This window comes from Fukomys damarensis, unplaced genomic scaffold (assembly GCF_012274545.1).
Source record: "Fukomys damarensis isolate Sample0158 unplaced genomic scaffold, DMR_v1.0_HiC HiC_scaffold_5, whole genome shotgun sequence".
Classification (NCBI taxonomy): Eukaryota; Metazoa; Chordata; class Mammalia; order Rodentia; family Bathyergidae; genus Fukomys; species Fukomys damarensis.
This window is the reverse complement of record NW_022900917.1, coordinates 47740860-47758765: the sequence shown is the minus strand read 5'-3', so window position 1 is coordinate 47758765 and position 17906 is coordinate 47740860. Positions and strand designations below refer to the sequence as shown.

The following is a 17906-nucleotide window of genomic DNA, read 5'->3' as shown; positions in this document are numbered from 1 at the left end:
TAATGTTCATACAGAGGTTTCTTTAACTGAAATACCAAATAGTTTCTTTGGTGTGAAAAACTATAATAGTACACAGGATCCTAATGATATAATTAATAATGTGAAATAGGAAGTAAAGGGCTAAAGGTGTAGGGAAAGTGGTAAGATTGGGGGAAAGGTAATAAGGGAGAGGAAAAAAATATGAGAAACTGAAAAAATGGAAATAAAGTGTTTGTAAATGGGGAGGGGAGGAGGGGGTGAAGGGAGGGCAGGGATAAGGGGAAAAATGAGAATCAAGACCTATTATGTAAAGGTACAGAATCCCAATGATGAATGTAATTGTATTGTATACCTAGATTGTGCCAATAACCTCAATAAAAAGAAAAAAAATTGTTCTTGAAAGGAAATAACCCGTGTTATCATTACCACCAAAATTATTAAACAGTGTTTTTTACTTATGCAGCTCCTTTGTGGCCACTGGACTTGATACTCTTGAGGACTATATAGCTAATAATAACTTAGTCTTGCTAAGATAAAGGACGGAGAATTAGGGTTGGTGTGAAGAATTTCCAAATTTGTTATAATTACCTGTAGTCGAGTCAAAAGATTGATGGAGATGTGAAGAGAAATGTTCTCAGGATGAATGTAGGTACAGAAGGCAGATGTGAGTTTTAATCTTAGTTCATGCCCTCCCTTACTGCAAAGTGAATATAACCTTCCTTACCGCATATGTACATCAGGATCCACATGGAACCACAGAGAGGATCCGGGCATCAAGAATGAGCCAACACACATCTCACTGGCACAGTGAAAATCCACCCAGACTGATATTTGAGTCGCTGTTTCTAAACCTTCCAGATTCCTTGGGGCTGCCTCCTTCAAGCTTCTCCAAGTACTTATCCCAGCACGTGAGATTGATGATGACAAGTCAGAGCCGGCCATAGAGGTTTATACCACATCCAGCTTTACAATTAATCAAAACTTATTCCAGGATTCATAATTATTGGAGCAAAGGAAGCAATAAAGAGAAAAAAAGTCTTCATTTTCAGAGGATGTTAAGCCACACCATCAGCCACATCCTTAGACCAAAAATAGCAACACTGTTCTATTTGTCCAGCTACTCTTCTGAAAGAGTAACTAAAAGAATTGCACGGCTTTTGCTTTAAAAGAAAGAATTTCATAATTTTCAAATAAACTTTTTTTTCTCAAACAAGATTTTTTTTTTTTTAGTGAAGCAGAAAAATAAGCAAGGATGTTCTTTCCAGGTGGTAAATGTAACAAGAAACAAATATGAAGAGAAAACTTTCTGCTACACAAATTAGGTAAAATATGTGCAACTATGCATATGCATGCATGATTTATGAGCACACCAAACTATAAATATAACACATTAGCGCCAGCAGGAAGCAAAAAGGTAGCACAGTTTTATGGTCTCTAAGTTCTAATTAGCATAAAAGGCTCAACATTGTAATCAAATAATTATTGATTAACACAAACAGAGAAGCCAGATGTGTTGAATGGGATGATAATTAGCAAAGTAAACTACAGATGTTTAAAATTCATAGATAGCAAATGGAATGTATGACATTTTAAAAAAATCATTTGTAGGTAAATCTTAGTATAATCAGGTACAACAATAATATATCATTAATGTAATTATCTTTGAATGCACATTATACTGGTACCTGTATAACAATAACGTTTGGAACATCAATTGTATAAATTTTTTTCATTTTTGAAGTGTTTGACACTTTCAAAGGCTCTTTTCAGGAACATCCCTAGTTCTGCCCCACTGACCTGATACATTTAGAAGTAGACAAACCAACGAAAAGGAAGACATGCAAAGTGAATGGACAACTGAAAGAAAATAAACTCTGATAAAAGAAGGGAGCTTTACATTAAAGAAAGTCATTTCCTACAAATCCCAGATTTTTGTTAACTTCTAACTGTACATCTCTGTCGCTTTCAAGGGGCTCCTACAGCACTGTTCACAATAACTATGATACGCAATGCAATCAAGTTGGGTGTCTGTTGAAGCATAAATAGAGAAAATTTGGTACATATACACAATGGAATAGCATTCATCCATAAAAGGAGTCAAATCCTGTCATCTACAACAGTGATGATTCTAAAGGCTAATGTGTAAAGAGAAACAAGCCAGACCCATAATGGTACATACTGTGTTATCGCTCATATGTAGAATCTACACACAGTGATCTCATAGAAGCAGAACAGTTGTATTCATTAGAGTTTCTCAAGTGTAACAGATTGGGGAGATGTGAAGTTTGGCTAATAGGCACCAAAATGCAATTAGAAAGGAGAGTCTAATGTTCTGTCTCACTACAGTTAATATACTTTACTACAGTTCATTATACATTCAAAAATAGCTGGAAGAATTTTTCTTGGTCCCAATACAAAGAAAAGATGTGTGTTTGAAGTAAAGGAAATTCTATTTACTCTCATTAGATTATTTTGTATTATATACAAGCACAGAAATATCACATTGTAACCCATAGATTTGTACAATTAATATTTTCCAATTAATTTTGTTTAAAAAATAGATTTCATTAGCACATTTCTTCTAGTGATACTAATGCTTTCTTTGGAGTTTGTAACAGGAAGCTGAGAGTTTTTGTTTGGTTCTTTCCAACAGCATAGATGACACAGCCAAGGTAATTTAAGAGAGGAGTCTGAGTTTATTCCTCCAAGCTCTGCACATTGTCTCAAATATTTTAATTATATATGAGAAAGGATTCTGATTTTTTTTTAGGACATGAATTTAGGATGAATGACTGTGCCAACATGGGTGACATAGGGAGTACAAATTTGAAAAGCCCTGTAACACCAACTTGGAACATCTACCATTATTCACTCTGCATTAGTTCTCACCTTCACTGTTCCAACCTTCTCCATCACTGATCAATCCTCCCCCTGTTAGGACCCCACAGAAATGGAGTCATATAATATATACTATTCTAGGTCTGAATCTCCTTCCTATCTGTGTGATTAAACCATGTCTTTATGTCTATCAGAAGTTCATTCTTCTTCATTGCCTTTTTATTTCCATTCCATGAATATATCGCATTTATTTACCCATTCCACTATTGATGGCCACTTGCACCTCTTTTACACTGGATCTGAGCCAAAAAGGCTGAGAAGTGATTCATTTAGACCACTTTTAGATTTTGTTTGTTAAAAGTTACTAAGAGCATTCTTACAAAGGTCTTTGTAGAAGAGAGTCATATGGAGAAGTGCCATTAATATCTTAAGGCATACAGCTCTCTAGTGGTAATATAAAACTTCTTCCCTAACAAAAATTTACACCCATACAAGTAATGTAAAAGACTATGATGAACATATGCTTTCTATTATTTTATATATCATCAATTTTTAAAATTCAGTTATTTGATAAAATTATGGAGTTACTATCATAAATCAGACAACTGGGAAGTAGTATATGTTATAGATGGTTATAAGCTGGTCAGATGAGTAAAAAAGTGATTACAAAAATCCTTACCCATAAAAGAAATAAGGTCATATGGAAGAACAGGGGACTGGGGAATGCACAGGAGATAGTATTGCCCAGAGTAAGAGATTAGGAATGACTTTTAAGAAAGTGATGTAACCTAAAATTAAACAGCCTGTAGCTAGATAACCAGAACGGAGAAGGTTTGTTTGTAGAGAAAGAGGGGTGAAAGTGGAAGATGGTTTTCTATGAAGACAGAATAGCAGTTATAGTGACAGATGGCTTAGGGTGAAATGGAAAGAAGTTCACTATGATCTGAATATCTAGTATGTAGGAAATAAAATTCAGTCTAGAGATGTGGTTAGAAATTGAGTAGGAAAAGGCCTTTTCTGCTCTGCCAAGGAGTTAATTGCTTAGCTTTGGTAACCCATTGCGATGGACATGTATTAAGTAACTTACAACATTTTAGGGTTTCATTTGTTATTTTAGTTATAATAAAGAAAATATATTGGAGAACAGAGAAGATGCTAAGAGTTGAGTTTAGAGGTAAGTGCAATGGAAACAACTGGAAACTTTAATTTTGATTTGCAAGCTACATGTAATGTTTAATAGAAAGCAATCAAACAACCATTCGTAGTCTCACCACTGAAATAAAAGATACATAACCTTTCAACAATTGAAACCTGTCTTGTTCCCTATTTTATGATCCTTGTTTTTACCCAGTTTTTAGAGATGACAAATTTTGTCTAAACTATTTATTATATTTTGTAAAATTTTAATTTTAATTAATTTTACTACCTGTATGTGCATTTCTAAAAATATTTAGTAAACCTAATAGTTTCTCATTTAGCATGTAAAAGAGCTTGGAAGCTGCTACTCTTCCTAACATGTTAAAGGGTATGTAAATTGAAAATCAATAACTCTTTTAGATCCATATGACAAGTAGACTCACAAAGAAAACTGCTGCACCCAAATTGGAGAGAGAAATACAAAGAATCACAATGTACCATGTAGAACCCCATAGTAAACATCACTGATGAGACCCAAACCTGGTCAGGAAAACCTAAATTGTGTGGACAACTTGCCAAAGGGTCATCAGGGACAAGAGTAAGGATCAGAAGCTCTGGGAGAGCCAAGTTGGATGTGGCAGTACACACCTGTAATCCCAACACTCTGGGAGGCTGAGTCAGGAAGATGAACTGTTCAAAGCTAGCCCAAGAAAGAGCAACTTAATGAGACCCTGTTTCAAAGAAAAACAAATTTAAAAGGCTGTGATTATGGCTCAGTGTGACCACTATAGGTTCAATCTATAATGGAGGGGCTCTAAAAGCCCAGTGATCAGGGGGATCCCATGATTTTTTAATTTTTATCTCTGAGAGCTCAACAAGAGTCAAGGTTTTCACAGTGAATATTTGAGAAAGATCCCTGTGTAGAAAAATCTCAGCAGAGTAAAAAAATAAAGACTTTGTCCTGAACATGGCAGAGCAGTCTTTTTTTTTTAATTGAGTTTATTGGTACACTCTAGATATACGGTACAGTTACATTCATTACTGGGATCTCGTACCTTTACATGACAGGTCTTGGTTCTCATTTTTTCCCCTTGTCCCCACCCTCCCTTCACCTCCTCCTCCCCTCCCCATTTACAAACACTTTAATTTCATTTTTTCATTTTCTCACATTTTTTTCTTTTCCCTTATTACCCTCCCTTCACCTCCTCCTCCCCTCCCCATTTACAAACACTTTAATTTCATTTTTTCATTTTCTCACATTTTTTTCTTTTCCCTTATTCCCCTTCAGTAGCAGTTAATGTGAAATAGGAAGAAAAGGGCGAAAGGTGTAGGGAAAGTGGGAAGTGTTAGGGAAGCAGTCTTTTCTTAATAAGAGAACAGAGAAAAGTTACAGAAGAAACTTTTTAATCACAGCTGAATGTGCTAGAATGTCATTGAAACCAAACTGACCCAATGAGGGAGAAACCCAATTTCAGTTGATTGTAGTTTTTTAGATATGAGAAGGAGAAACCCAACACCAACTCCCTCTAGCCATTCCATGCCACTTTAAGGAGGAAAAGCCTGAAAATCATTTGTAAAGTACATGCTCACTAAAAGGATAAGGCCTAATCACATAGCTATAGGATATTTTTCTCCCCTGCAACTTACCACCACTTCATTAAAAGTTCATTTACAGCATTTCATCCATGATATTATTTTGTGCTATCAATAAAAATATTCCTCTAGAAGACATACTTTAATAGTAAGAAATGCACACAGTTTGAAGAGACAAAGGAAACAACATAATGAGACTCAGAAATGGCAGAAACATTAGAATTATCAGGACCACACTTAAAAAGAACTATGATTTTGGCCAGGCTGGAGATGCAGCTCAGTTGTAGAGAACTGGCATGTTATCAAGGATAAAATAAGAAACTACATAATGATAAAGCTTTTATTTCTTTCAGAAAACAACAATCCTTAATGCAAGTGCACTTTACAACAGAGCATCAAAATACATAAGACAACAACTGAAGTAACGGCAGAGGGAAGTGAGTGAGCACCCCTATTATTGTTAGAAACTCTTACTATTCCTCTGCCAGAAATGGACAGATCCAGAAAATAGAAATCATTAAGAAATCATAAACACCTACTGCGTTATCAGTCAGTCAGATATAATGGACATCCATAGACTACTTCATCCAAGCACAAAGCATACATTCTTAAGTTTATGTGGAACATTCACCAAAATGGACCACATTCTGAGCCATAAAACAACTTAGAAACCACATGTGAAATACTAGAAGTCATACAATGCACTCAGACCACAATATAATTAAACTTAAATTGATAAGAAAGCTGCAATATCCAAAACAAATACAGATTAAACCACACATCTCTAAATAACATATGTTACAAAAAGAAATATTAGAGAAATGTAAAAGTATTTTGAGTCAAATTAAAAAGAAAACAGCTACCAAAATTATTGGGATACTAATGACAGTAGTGCTTTGATGGAATTTTATGGCATTAAATACATATATATATAAGAAAAAAATTAACTTGAGTTAACCTGAGGAAACCAGATAATGAACAACAATGTAAATCTACTATAAACACAAGAAAAGAGATAGCAAAGGTCTCCAGAAGCCAAAAAGAGGGCAAATAAATGTATTCTCTAGAGTTCCCAGACAGAACAGTCCTATAAACATCTGGATTTTAAATATCTGATCTCCTGAACTGTAAATTAATAAATGTATGTATTTTAAAATATAAGTATATAAAAATTTGTTCCAGAAATGACAGTAAATTAATATAATTCATGCCAGAATTTTAAATATTTAATTTGTAGATGTCAAAGAAAAATCATTTAGGCACTACTTAAAACAGGATAAAAACAACTTTATTTTGGATCATTGTGATATGTGCAAGAACCACCACAGTGGGATTTACAAACACAGAGAGAGGTCGGACTAAATTCTGAATACAACATGAAGAAGTGAGAATTTATAGCCAATAGAAAGAGTTACAAACTACTAACAATGGGGAAAAGGAACATTCTGGCTCAGCCAACTTATTAAGACTTTTGCCAGACAGGCCAAGATAATATTGATGGTGATTAAATAACAAGGGTGGAGGTGGGGTGTTCCTAAATTAACTCAGCGGGGTTCTTCTAAAATACGTTTCCCATGGAGGTACACAGATGGGCCTACGAGAAGCATCGGAAGCCTGACCGAATTCTGATTGGTCATCCCTCTCTGCGCTCCCTCCAGATGGCCTAAAGAGCTACGGACAGCAACTCCTCAAATGAATTATCACTCCCATTAAATATAAAATATCACTCCTCCTACAAATGTCAGCTCTCTTGGCTTCCATTTTCACTTCTTTTTGTTTGTTTTTTTCCTTTCTTTCTTTCTTTCTTTCTTTCTTTTTTTTCTTTTTTGGTACCGGGGATTGAACTCGGGTCTTTGAGCTTGTAAGGCAGGCCACCGAACTGCTGAGCTAAATCCCCGGCCCTGTTTATTTTTTTCAATGCTACTCTTTTTTTAAATGCCTTTGCTGGTTTCCCATTTTTCTCACCGGCCCCTGGATGTTGGATTTTTTAAGGTTTCCCTAGATCTTCAACTCATTTTTAGATATCACTGCCTTCCTTGATGACCTCTCCATTCCTTTCTTTACGTTCCAACTATGTGAGAAGACACCCGAAATTGTATTTCCCTCTGTCATATCTGATAATCTGATTTATATATATCTGACTCATAACTTGAAAATGTATCTTTATATATATGGAAGGCATCTCAATCTTTCCTAAGAGATCACTCTGGTGTTTTGCTTTCCTATCCTCAATATGATCCCGCGTCTACTCATTCTTCAAAAACCACTCCACTGTCCTCACAGCTGGAAATTTTAGAGTCACCCTTGATTATCTTTTCTTCCATATACTACTCTGCCTCTACAACAGGTTTTCCCTCACTGCAGTTACACCTTTTCTTCAAGTCACCCAAACTACTATGATAATAACTGAATGGGCTTTGACTTTACCCAAATCAAATCCATTCTCTGGATAATTATCAGAATGATCCTTCAAAACATGCAAAGCAAATGATATTAATGTTTCACTGCCCGACTATGTTATTTCCCAATTACATCTTCAGCCTCCTAGGCCACTTACCCTCCCTTCAGACTCAGTTGCTCATGTGGGCCTTCTTTCAAGTCTTGCAATATTTAAAGGGTCTTTGCACTTGCAATTCTATTTATTTAAAATACTTTTCCCCCACCCAGATTTTCACGTTTCATCCGACAAGCTTTAACCCAAATATCAACTATTAGAGAAGCCTTCCCTAGTCACTTGGTGTAAAGCAATTGTATTCCTCATCCAGTTATTGTCTATCAAATTATTTTCTTCATATTGCTTTTTACACTGTATAATTATTTTTGTCCACTTGTTTGTTTATCTTATTACCCATCTTCTTAGAATATACATCCCAGGAGGAAAAGATGAGATCTCTTGTATTTACTCATATCCTAGTGCATTGCTTATGTGAGAAACTTCATAAATACTATTTAGTAAATGGATGAGCTTTCATTGCTTCCTAAAGTAGTCTATTCTAGAGAATTAGGCCTCTGAATGAAGATAAAAAGCTTTGTTCTAGTGCATGATCAGTGGTAGAGAATTGAAAAGCCCCAGCAACATCTAGTTGTTTTTTTGTTTTGTTTTGTTTTGTTTTGAGACAAGGTCTCACTATGTAGTTGAGACTGGCCTGGAACTCACTATGTAGTCTAGGCTGGTCTCGAACTCACAGTGATCCTTCTGCCTCAGCCTCCCGAGGGCTGGGATTACAGGCGTGTTCCACCACTCCCGGCCTTGCTTTGTTTTATTTTGTTTGGCACCGGGGATTGAACTTGGATCCTTTGAAATGTCTAATTTTTTTCTTCTTTTTATTTAGTTTATTGGTACATTTTAGGTATACAGTACAGTTACATTCATCAATGGGATCGTGTACCTTTACATGACAGGTCTTGGTTCTCATTTTTTTCCCTTGTCCCTGCCCTCGCTTCACCCCCTCCTCCCCTCCGCATTTACAAACTCTTTATTTCCATTTTTTCGTTTTCTCATATTTTTTTCTTTTCCCTTATTCCCTTTCCCCTACCCTTCCCACTTTCCCTACACCTTTAGCCCCTTTCTTCCTACTTCACATTGTTAATTATCTCACTAGGATTTTGTGTACTATTATAGTTTTTCACACCAGGGAAACTATTCAGTATTTACACATGTGTGACTTATTTATTTCACTTAGGAGGATATCCTCACTATGTATCCATTAGTTTTAAAGATGAGAAATAATCAATCAAAATGAACAATGCCCATTCCTTACCCTGCAGACTCTTCCTCATATTTAACACTAGTGGCATAGGCTTAAATGGCTATGATTTGTAGGAAGAATTGTGAGAGCAACAGCAAATGTCAGACATTTCCAATGAAAGCTTGAATATCTTGTAAGCCATTCTATATTAACTGCTCTCATTGTAGGAAAATCATATATAATTGTCGGTATATTTGAACTGGTACTGAGTCTTTGTGTAACAAATTCCACTTAAACCTCACTGCCAAGTACTATGTTTGCCCTTTATTATATAGATTGACAGTGCTTTCTGAAGTGTTTTAGTTCTTCTATGAAAAGAAAATGATTTGAAATTCATAAAGTCACTTTAATACTTCTAATTCATACTCTCGGAAGAACAAGTATCTTAAAAGAAGTTTCAACTGACATGAATTCTATCATATAAATATGAGCTCAAAGATAATCCTGAAATTAAGCACATTCTAGTTGAAGTACAGGTAGACTTTTCGGAAAAATCATTTTTCAATTCCAAATAGGTTCATTTCTGATGAAAGAAAGTGAAAAGACAAAGAAAGTAGCAGCTACATAAAAACTCCTTTGAGCTGACGTGAAGGAGAAGAAAAATTGAAGATTAGCACTTGAGAGTATGATCTAGGAACAGGATTACTGAAAGTTAAACACATACCAAAATAGCAGATAACTGAAACAACAAAGAAGAGAGAGTCTAATTTCTGGATTAATGGGAAATTGTATAATAGTGCAGAATAAATGAGTGAACATTGACATTCTGGGCATGAGACATGGTTCTCATGCTGTTATGTGCTGTGAATAACATGTGGGCAGCTATTAGTGAGCAATGTTCCAGGGGGTTTTGAAATCATTTGCCATTCATGCATTCCAAGAAATGGGAATCATCTTTAGAATTTACAATAATGAGATGAAAGAACATTTGATATTTACTTGAATAGGAAAAGCAGCAAATAACAAATTTAAGACAAAATCTTGTGAGTATAAAAAGATACAGCTTATATCTGGTAATCCACATACTGGCCCACCCTTGAAGCCACCATCCTGCTTCCTTATCGCTTATCATAGTTGGACTCCTGATCTTCCCAAATCCTCTCCTTACCCCCATAAATGTTCTTTCTCTCCAGCTACACCTATGTGTCCAACACCCTCCTGCTTGGTTTCATCTTCTAGTTTCTCTTCTTTCTCCCTCGTTGTTTTATAAACTGCTGTTTAGAAATCAGATATGTAAGGTGAGGGAGTAATTTTATTTCGAACCTTTTTTGTTCTTAGCCAGAATCTTTATAACAAAAGAAAGATTAACAAGAGAAAATCAAACAGAAGTTCATTAACTTACATATTTCATACCTCCATAGGCCATAACCCACAGAATGATTAGTTTTTATAGAAATGGCTTAGAATTTGTGCTTAAATATCATCTTCATCTAAAACCAAAGCAAGAACAGTGTGGAGAAGGCCAGGTATGAGAAACTACTAGTAGATAAAGGATGGTTAGTAAGGTTGGCACATAGGTTCCTCTGGTGCAGTCTCCAGTCTGAAAAAGAGAATAAAGTCATCTGTGGACCTCAATTTTTGCCTTTCCTGGGACAGATGGAAGAAGAATCACCTTTGTAGAATTATAATTTGTTTTTCATCAAAGAGGGGGAAAAGCAGAGAGAATAATCTCTTGTCTTCAGCTCAAAATAGTCCTTATGCGAAAGTGGCATATTTTGAGGTAGCATATTCTACCACCCTTCACATACATGTACATAAATTTGAACACCATTTTCTATGTTTTCAGAATCTGAAAATAATAGCAAAGACACCAGTTGTCAATGTTTTGACCATGGTGTTCTTAAATCATCACATAATATTCTAATTTTAGGAAGTGAATAAGAAATGCCATAATGCCATCTGAACTAATCAAAATTCTTTTTAAGATTGTTTTGTTTTGACATGGTTTGGTGTTAAGCCATGCATTTTAAAACTACAGACTTTGATGTATAACAAATTTTTAATGCAATAAATGATTTGTTTAGATAAAAATTCTTGTAGTTTTCCATATTGCTTTTCATCTGGCATGCCTTGCATGGGAAATTGAGTTGTGATATGTTATACTTTTCATAATTTCTAAGTCTAGAATGAAAGGGGTGAAATAAAAAACAAAGTTAAAATTTCATAGCAAGCTTAAAAACTTTGAACTTTAAGTACAATTCTATGCTTTAAGTATAATTTGATATCTGCATTGAAATTTACATGTACCCATTGCAAAGTACATTAGATTATATAAATAGCTATGTGTCCAGTAATTAGGTAATAATTACGATAATAAACTTTGAATGTAACAAATATGTGCATAAAATAACATGTTTTATTGGTATAATATAAATTTTAGTCAAAGTCACATTGAAAAAGTATATATTCTGCAATGGAAAAGGTCACTAGATACGAATGCTTAAAGCATAAAATTTCTATGAATTTTGAGATCATGGTAATTCATCCTGAACCAAATGCATTCTATTAAAATAGAAATGATATGTAGTGTTTCTGTAGTGATCAAAACTAAATGTAAGACATTAAATCTGATGATCATGAAGCAAAGCTATCAGTTTGCATCTTGAAGTTTGCCTGCAGGTAAACTGCCTTGTGCTAAGCTGAATTCACTAGCTAAAACAATTATTCTTCTATATATTTTCTTCACAGGGTAACTGCAGCACATGCAGCAAATCAACAATCCCCAAAAATGACATAAAATGTTTTATCGTCAATAGAGCACTGTTACGGTGAAGGTAACTAAATAGCAAGCCAATGACATATTTTATAACAAGTATGTCAAATCTTTTATTATTGATATAACTGGAAACATAGTTCTGTGTTTTGAACTATGTTCTAGCATTTTGAATTCTTGGGGCTGAGAAAAATCGAAAAGCACCTTCGCCCACTAACATGTGCTGAGAATAATCGTGACCTAAATTTCACCTACCATATACGATGGAGTTTAGGAGCCAGGCTTCCCCTCCGCCCTTGTTCAGAGATCTATATGCTGGTTATTTTTAGCTTCAGCTATTTATAAGTTGAAGGGTTTTCCATTTCCTACCAGCTTTCTCAAACTTGTCAAAGTTCCAATCTCAGTTTTAGGTACCCAGGTATGCCCTAGGCCACTAAGGTGGAAACTGTTTCCAAAGGGGCCTCAGAATATATATCTTCTTTTGGACTGAACAATGGACAGGCAGCCTCTGTGCCTCTCAGCAAAGGCTATGTGCAGTGACTGCTCCAACATGGCTCATTGGCATGAATGACCGTGCTGCTTACTCAGATGGTGGAGCTGGGGAATCAACACAAACTAACTGTGGTCCTGCCTTCACAGCTGCCATACTGTGTAGCACCCTGAGCCGGATGCCAACCTCCCCCTCTGTAGCATCAGTCCATCTCTCTCTGCTTCCTATGGTGTTTGTAATTCTTTTGTTCATTTGGAAGTCAAGAACCAGGTTCCTTATGCACTCAATTCAATATATTATTTATGACAAAAAATTATGAACTTAATCCTTCATAGTTGAGACTTCAGAAATACAGATTAAGTAACCCTTAGCCAAATGCTTGGGACAACAGTATTTCAGATTTCATATTTTGGGGATTTTTAGAATATTTGCATGTAAATAATGAGATATTTGGGGGATAGGTCTCAAGACCCATTCATCTGTGTTTTATAGACACCTTGCGCATATAATCTGACAGTAATTTTATACATTTTATTGTACCTGCACTTTGTACCCCTTAGATGAAAATCAGGTGTAAAATTTTAAAACTGTGCTTCAATATTTAACTGAAATTCAAAATGTTTCAAATATGGAGTTCTTCAAAGTTCAGATTTTGGAATAGGGATACCCAACCTACAATAAACTACAGTGATTAGAGAACCATTAAAGGATATACAGACAGATTTTCAGATATATGGGTTTCATATCTATGGATACTAGAGGGTATCACTTGAGTATTGAACATTTGGGGCTCTTGTCTCCACTAAAAACTCTGGAGATATTTTGATATGTGAAAATGTTCTTGTTAATTTGAGTGTGGTGGTATTTTCTGGAAACAACTGAGGAAAAAAGAGTTAGCTCCCTTCATGGTCTGAGGAATAGTCAGAGGATCAGAGGAGAAGACATCTGATAATGTGAGAAAGTACCCCTGCATCATAGACACAGCTGAAAGTACAGACTGTGTAGGATCAAGGCCTTGTTCTACTATTAACTATCTATGTACCTTGGGAAAATTAACTTACCTCTCTATGGCTTACTCTTTTCACCTATATTGTTTCCTTATGGCTGCTCTAACAAATTACCACAAACTTGGGGGCTTAAACAACAGAAATTTCTTCTTTCACAGTCCTGGGGGCTAGAAGTCTGAAATGAGTTTTATTGAGCACAATTAAAGATGTTGGTAAAGCCATGCTTTCCCTCAAACTTTAGAGAATCATTGTCTCTTCCCCCTTCCAGTGGCCAATAACATGTCTTTGCAGTTGGAACCTACCTAGATAATCCTCGGTAATTTTATGATCCTTAATATAATCATGGATGGAAAGTCTTTAATTTGACATATGACATAAAATACACAAATTCCAAGGATTAGGTGTAAATATAGCTATAGAAATGATTATTCAATCTACAATAAACTACATTGATCAGAGAACCATTAAAGGATATACAGACAGATTTTTCAGATATAGGGGTTTCATATCTATGGATACTAATCAATGGTTGAAGATAATAAAATAAGAAAAATTTGTGCCTATAATGAATATGTGAGAACTTTTTTATTATTCACAAAGTAATAGAGTAGTATAACAACTATTTACACAGTACTTACATTTGGCTAAGAATGGTAAGTAATCTGGAGAAAATTTGAAGGTAATAGAAGAATATGTGTAGTTATATGCAAATTTTATATAGGGACTGGAGCATATATAGGTTTTGGCATCTACAAGAAATCTTAGAACTAATTTTCTCTGGATATCCAGGGACAGCTGTTATATATGAAATTCATTTAGAACAACGTCTAGCATGCAATAAAGCACTTGGTAAATGTGAACCTGCAATGATAATGATCATGCTATTGACAATGGTATAATAAGAAAAATGCAGCAAAAGATTTCAAAATAAGCACAATAATTTTTTAATAAACATATATGGAGGGTCTCACCTCTGGATGTTTGCTGTGTTCTATCTTTAACATATTACTATTATTCACATGATTGTATCTCTACATTGAAAAATAATAACCTGATGGTGTAGGCATATGATACATGTAGCTCTTTTTGACTTTGTCATTTTTCCTTGTCATTTTAAAACTGACATCATGTCAGCAATTTCATCCATTCTGAAGTCTTCTCAAAGTCAAATCAAAGATGTGATGTAATAGGACTCTTTTTTTGCTCTCTTATTTCCCGTCCGTCTAGGATACAGACCTGATGACATTCAATATCTCTGTACACCGGTCATGGTGGCGGGAGCATGGGCCTGGTTGTGTCCGGAGAGTGCTGCCTCCATCAGCCCATGGCATGATAGATGACTATACATATGTCTCTGTCACGGGCTGTGTCGTCGACTTCCAATACCTAGAGGTCATCCACAGTGCTGTCCAAATACTACTTTCTGTAAGTGTCACTTTTGTGTTATCGTCTGATTGATTCAATTCCTTACTGGCATTTTGTACCTACATACAAGGGAGATAGAGCCACAGATTAGCAGTAGAAATAGCAATTGTGGAATCATTAATCACACATATAGACAGGTTACATTTTTTTTCTTCTTTGTATTCAGGAATTTTGTTTAGAACCAGTTAGTTGCTTTAGTCTAGTTTCTAACTTGAGGTACAATTAATACTATTTCATGAACATCACAATCTCCCACAAGTGGTGCCTTGTGCATTAGTTACTTTAAGCTCTGTTCCTAATGCACTCTTCTGCTAATGCACTTTAGTTCCAAAGAAAGAAGGATGAAAACCTAGTAACCATCACATTTCAAATAATTACTCTTTAAAGATCAAATTCCTTAAGCAACTCTTAGTACATTGTATTAGGATACAATCCTACATGAAGAAACAGAGAAGAGAATTGCTTTGATTAGACCATAGAAGGCATACATGCCAGAGATTCTTTTCCAGCAGATTGTCCAACCCATGGTTTGACCACAGTGTGTAGGAGACTACATTTACAATTCACAGCATAACAGGAGTGCTGTTCCTTTGAGACCTATGAAGTTCTTGCCATTTAGTTGTGGTCAAAATAATAGTGCAGCCACTACAAACCACACTTTTCATCTAAACTAAGCATCTCTGTTCTTCATCCCCACTTGTTAGTTAGAACAAGAGCTGTAGGCTCAATAACAAACAAATAGGAAATAAAAGAGGATCATGTAAGTAAAGAATGCAATTTGGAATTGTTTCTTTCTAGAAAGAACCTTGCTATCATTTACTATATCTGTTATCTATCACCTACAGTGTCCATTATGTGACAGATTACTCCAAAGTTAATTACAGTAAGTCCCTCACTTATGAATGAGTTTTATTCTGGGAGAACATTTGTGAGTCAGATTCATTTGTAAGTCCTACAAAGTGAGTTTTATACACCTTTGACACAAATATACAATGTAAAGCATTAAAAATCTAAACACATACACAAAAATACTATGCATAAACAATTTTTACTTTTACAGTTACCTTAAATAGTGGTGTAGTGCAATGCTGGTTTTTCGCTTTTGTTCCGATGGTTATTGCTTTATGCTTCCTGGCAGTTCCCTTCACATTACCATCACTTTTCCGCTTGCTTATGATTGAGCACTGTACTACTGTACACTATCACACTGTGCAGTGAACACCCAGCAGCACAACTGTGACAATGTCTGGGAGACAAGTGAGCTACTTCCACAGTTTGTTTTCATCTATGAGAAATGCAAGGTCTGGTCGTATCTGTGAAAGTTTGCAAATCAAATGTTAGTAAGTTGGGGATTTACTGTACTTAAAATAGTACCAAGGTATTGCTTAGAGTTCTGTGGGCAAGGAATTTGGGCAAGACTCAGCTAAGTAGTTGCCCTGGCTTCATTTGACACTGGATTACTCAGGTGAGCCTTTTAACCAGGCTTTACCAGAACTGAGACAAGTAAGGAGACCTCACAAAACTGTCTGCTGCCGGCTTTCAGCTCCTATTCTCTTCTGGATGGCTTATTGTTCTGCAGAAATCTTGATAGTCTTTCTTATAGGAGCTGAATTCTAAGAAAAGTCTCAGCATATAAACATTTTTCAAGCCCTCACTCTGTTATTATGGTATCACTGGCTGCAGTAAGACATATGGACAAACCCAAAGTCAACGTGGGGGAAGGTACAGAAAGGAAAGGGTATCAGGAGGCATGGTTCACTTAAGGTTACTGATGTAGTGGTCTTACCTTATTTGATCAGCCGATTAATTGTTACTCTTTAAATTGCATATATAAAAATTTTAAATGGGGCCGGGAATTTAGCTCAGCGGTTCAGTGGCCTGCCTTGCAAGCGCAAGGACCCGAGTTCAATCCCTGTTACCAAAAAAACACAAAACAAAAATTTTAAATGGTATTTTAGAGCACATTTTTTAGAAAGTATGAAGAGTACCATAGAAAAAATTTGAAAAAATTTGTAGACTCTAGTTCAAAAAGTTAAACTTGGCCCTGAGTTCAAACAAAAGACTGTACCTAAATGCCAAGGAATATCCTTTAAGGTGAAATGGAAAATCTGATTTATATGCATAGGTATAACTTACTATTGTTTATCCATACAGATTTATTAGTCTTTCCTTATTCTTTGTTCTTTCTCCAATCTAGAAGTTACATATGAAAGTGTAGTAAGATATGTGTGTATGTTTAAATCTTCTTTTAGAAAATGTGTCTGTTAATTTTCCGAAAATATTTCCATTTGTTTTATGATTTTTCATTGTTTTCATGATATGAGAAACAAAGGATAAATAAGAACCAAAATTGGGAAATAGTAAACAAACATTCAAATGGGAGGGAACAAGGGAGGGGGAAGGGAAAAGGAAGAAAGGGAAAAGAAAAAAGAGAATAGAAGAAAATAGAATAGAAACAAAACTTTTGTAAATAAAGAGGGGAAGAGGGGTTCAAGGGAGGGGAGAGTATCGGGGAAAAAAGAATCAAGATATACCATGTGCAGATACAAATTCCCTATGATGAATGTGATCATTATGTATATCTAAAATGTATCAATACAAGTACTTTTTTAGAAAGTATATATATATATATATATATATATAAATATATATATACTAAATTCTAAAGTTTAGTATTAGTTTTTTTTTTAATTTGAAGACTTTTTTTCTAGAATCTTTTTATATGTAGATAATTCACCCTGCTTTGAAAAATATTCACATTAAATTGCTAAACCATTTTGTGGAATAAAGACACAGTGTCCAAATCTTTACAATGCAGCAGAATGCCATGGAGTCAAAAAGTCATTTTCTGAGAGTAATTCCAATCCAAATGAATAGCAAGGTGAAAGTGCTTGATAAGGAGCTGGACTGTCACATAAAAGCAGGGCCTAAGGGGAAATCTAAATATACTATATATATTGCCACCTAAAAGTACA

General features: G+C 35.2%; 1 protein-coding gene across 1 annotated transcript in view; it reads left to right on the top strand.

Annotated features, from left to right (window-relative positions):
- Nkain3 (sodium/potassium transporting ATPase interacting 3) overlaps positions 1-17906 on the top strand; it is a 303871-nt gene that overhangs the window by 147179 nt on the left and 138786 nt on the right. The window contains exon 4 of the mRNA XM_010641319.2: positions 14734-14931. Coding sequence (XP_010639621.1) covers positions 14734-14931 — 198 coding nt within the window. The remainder of the gene's footprint in view (positions 1-14733; positions 14932-17906) is intronic.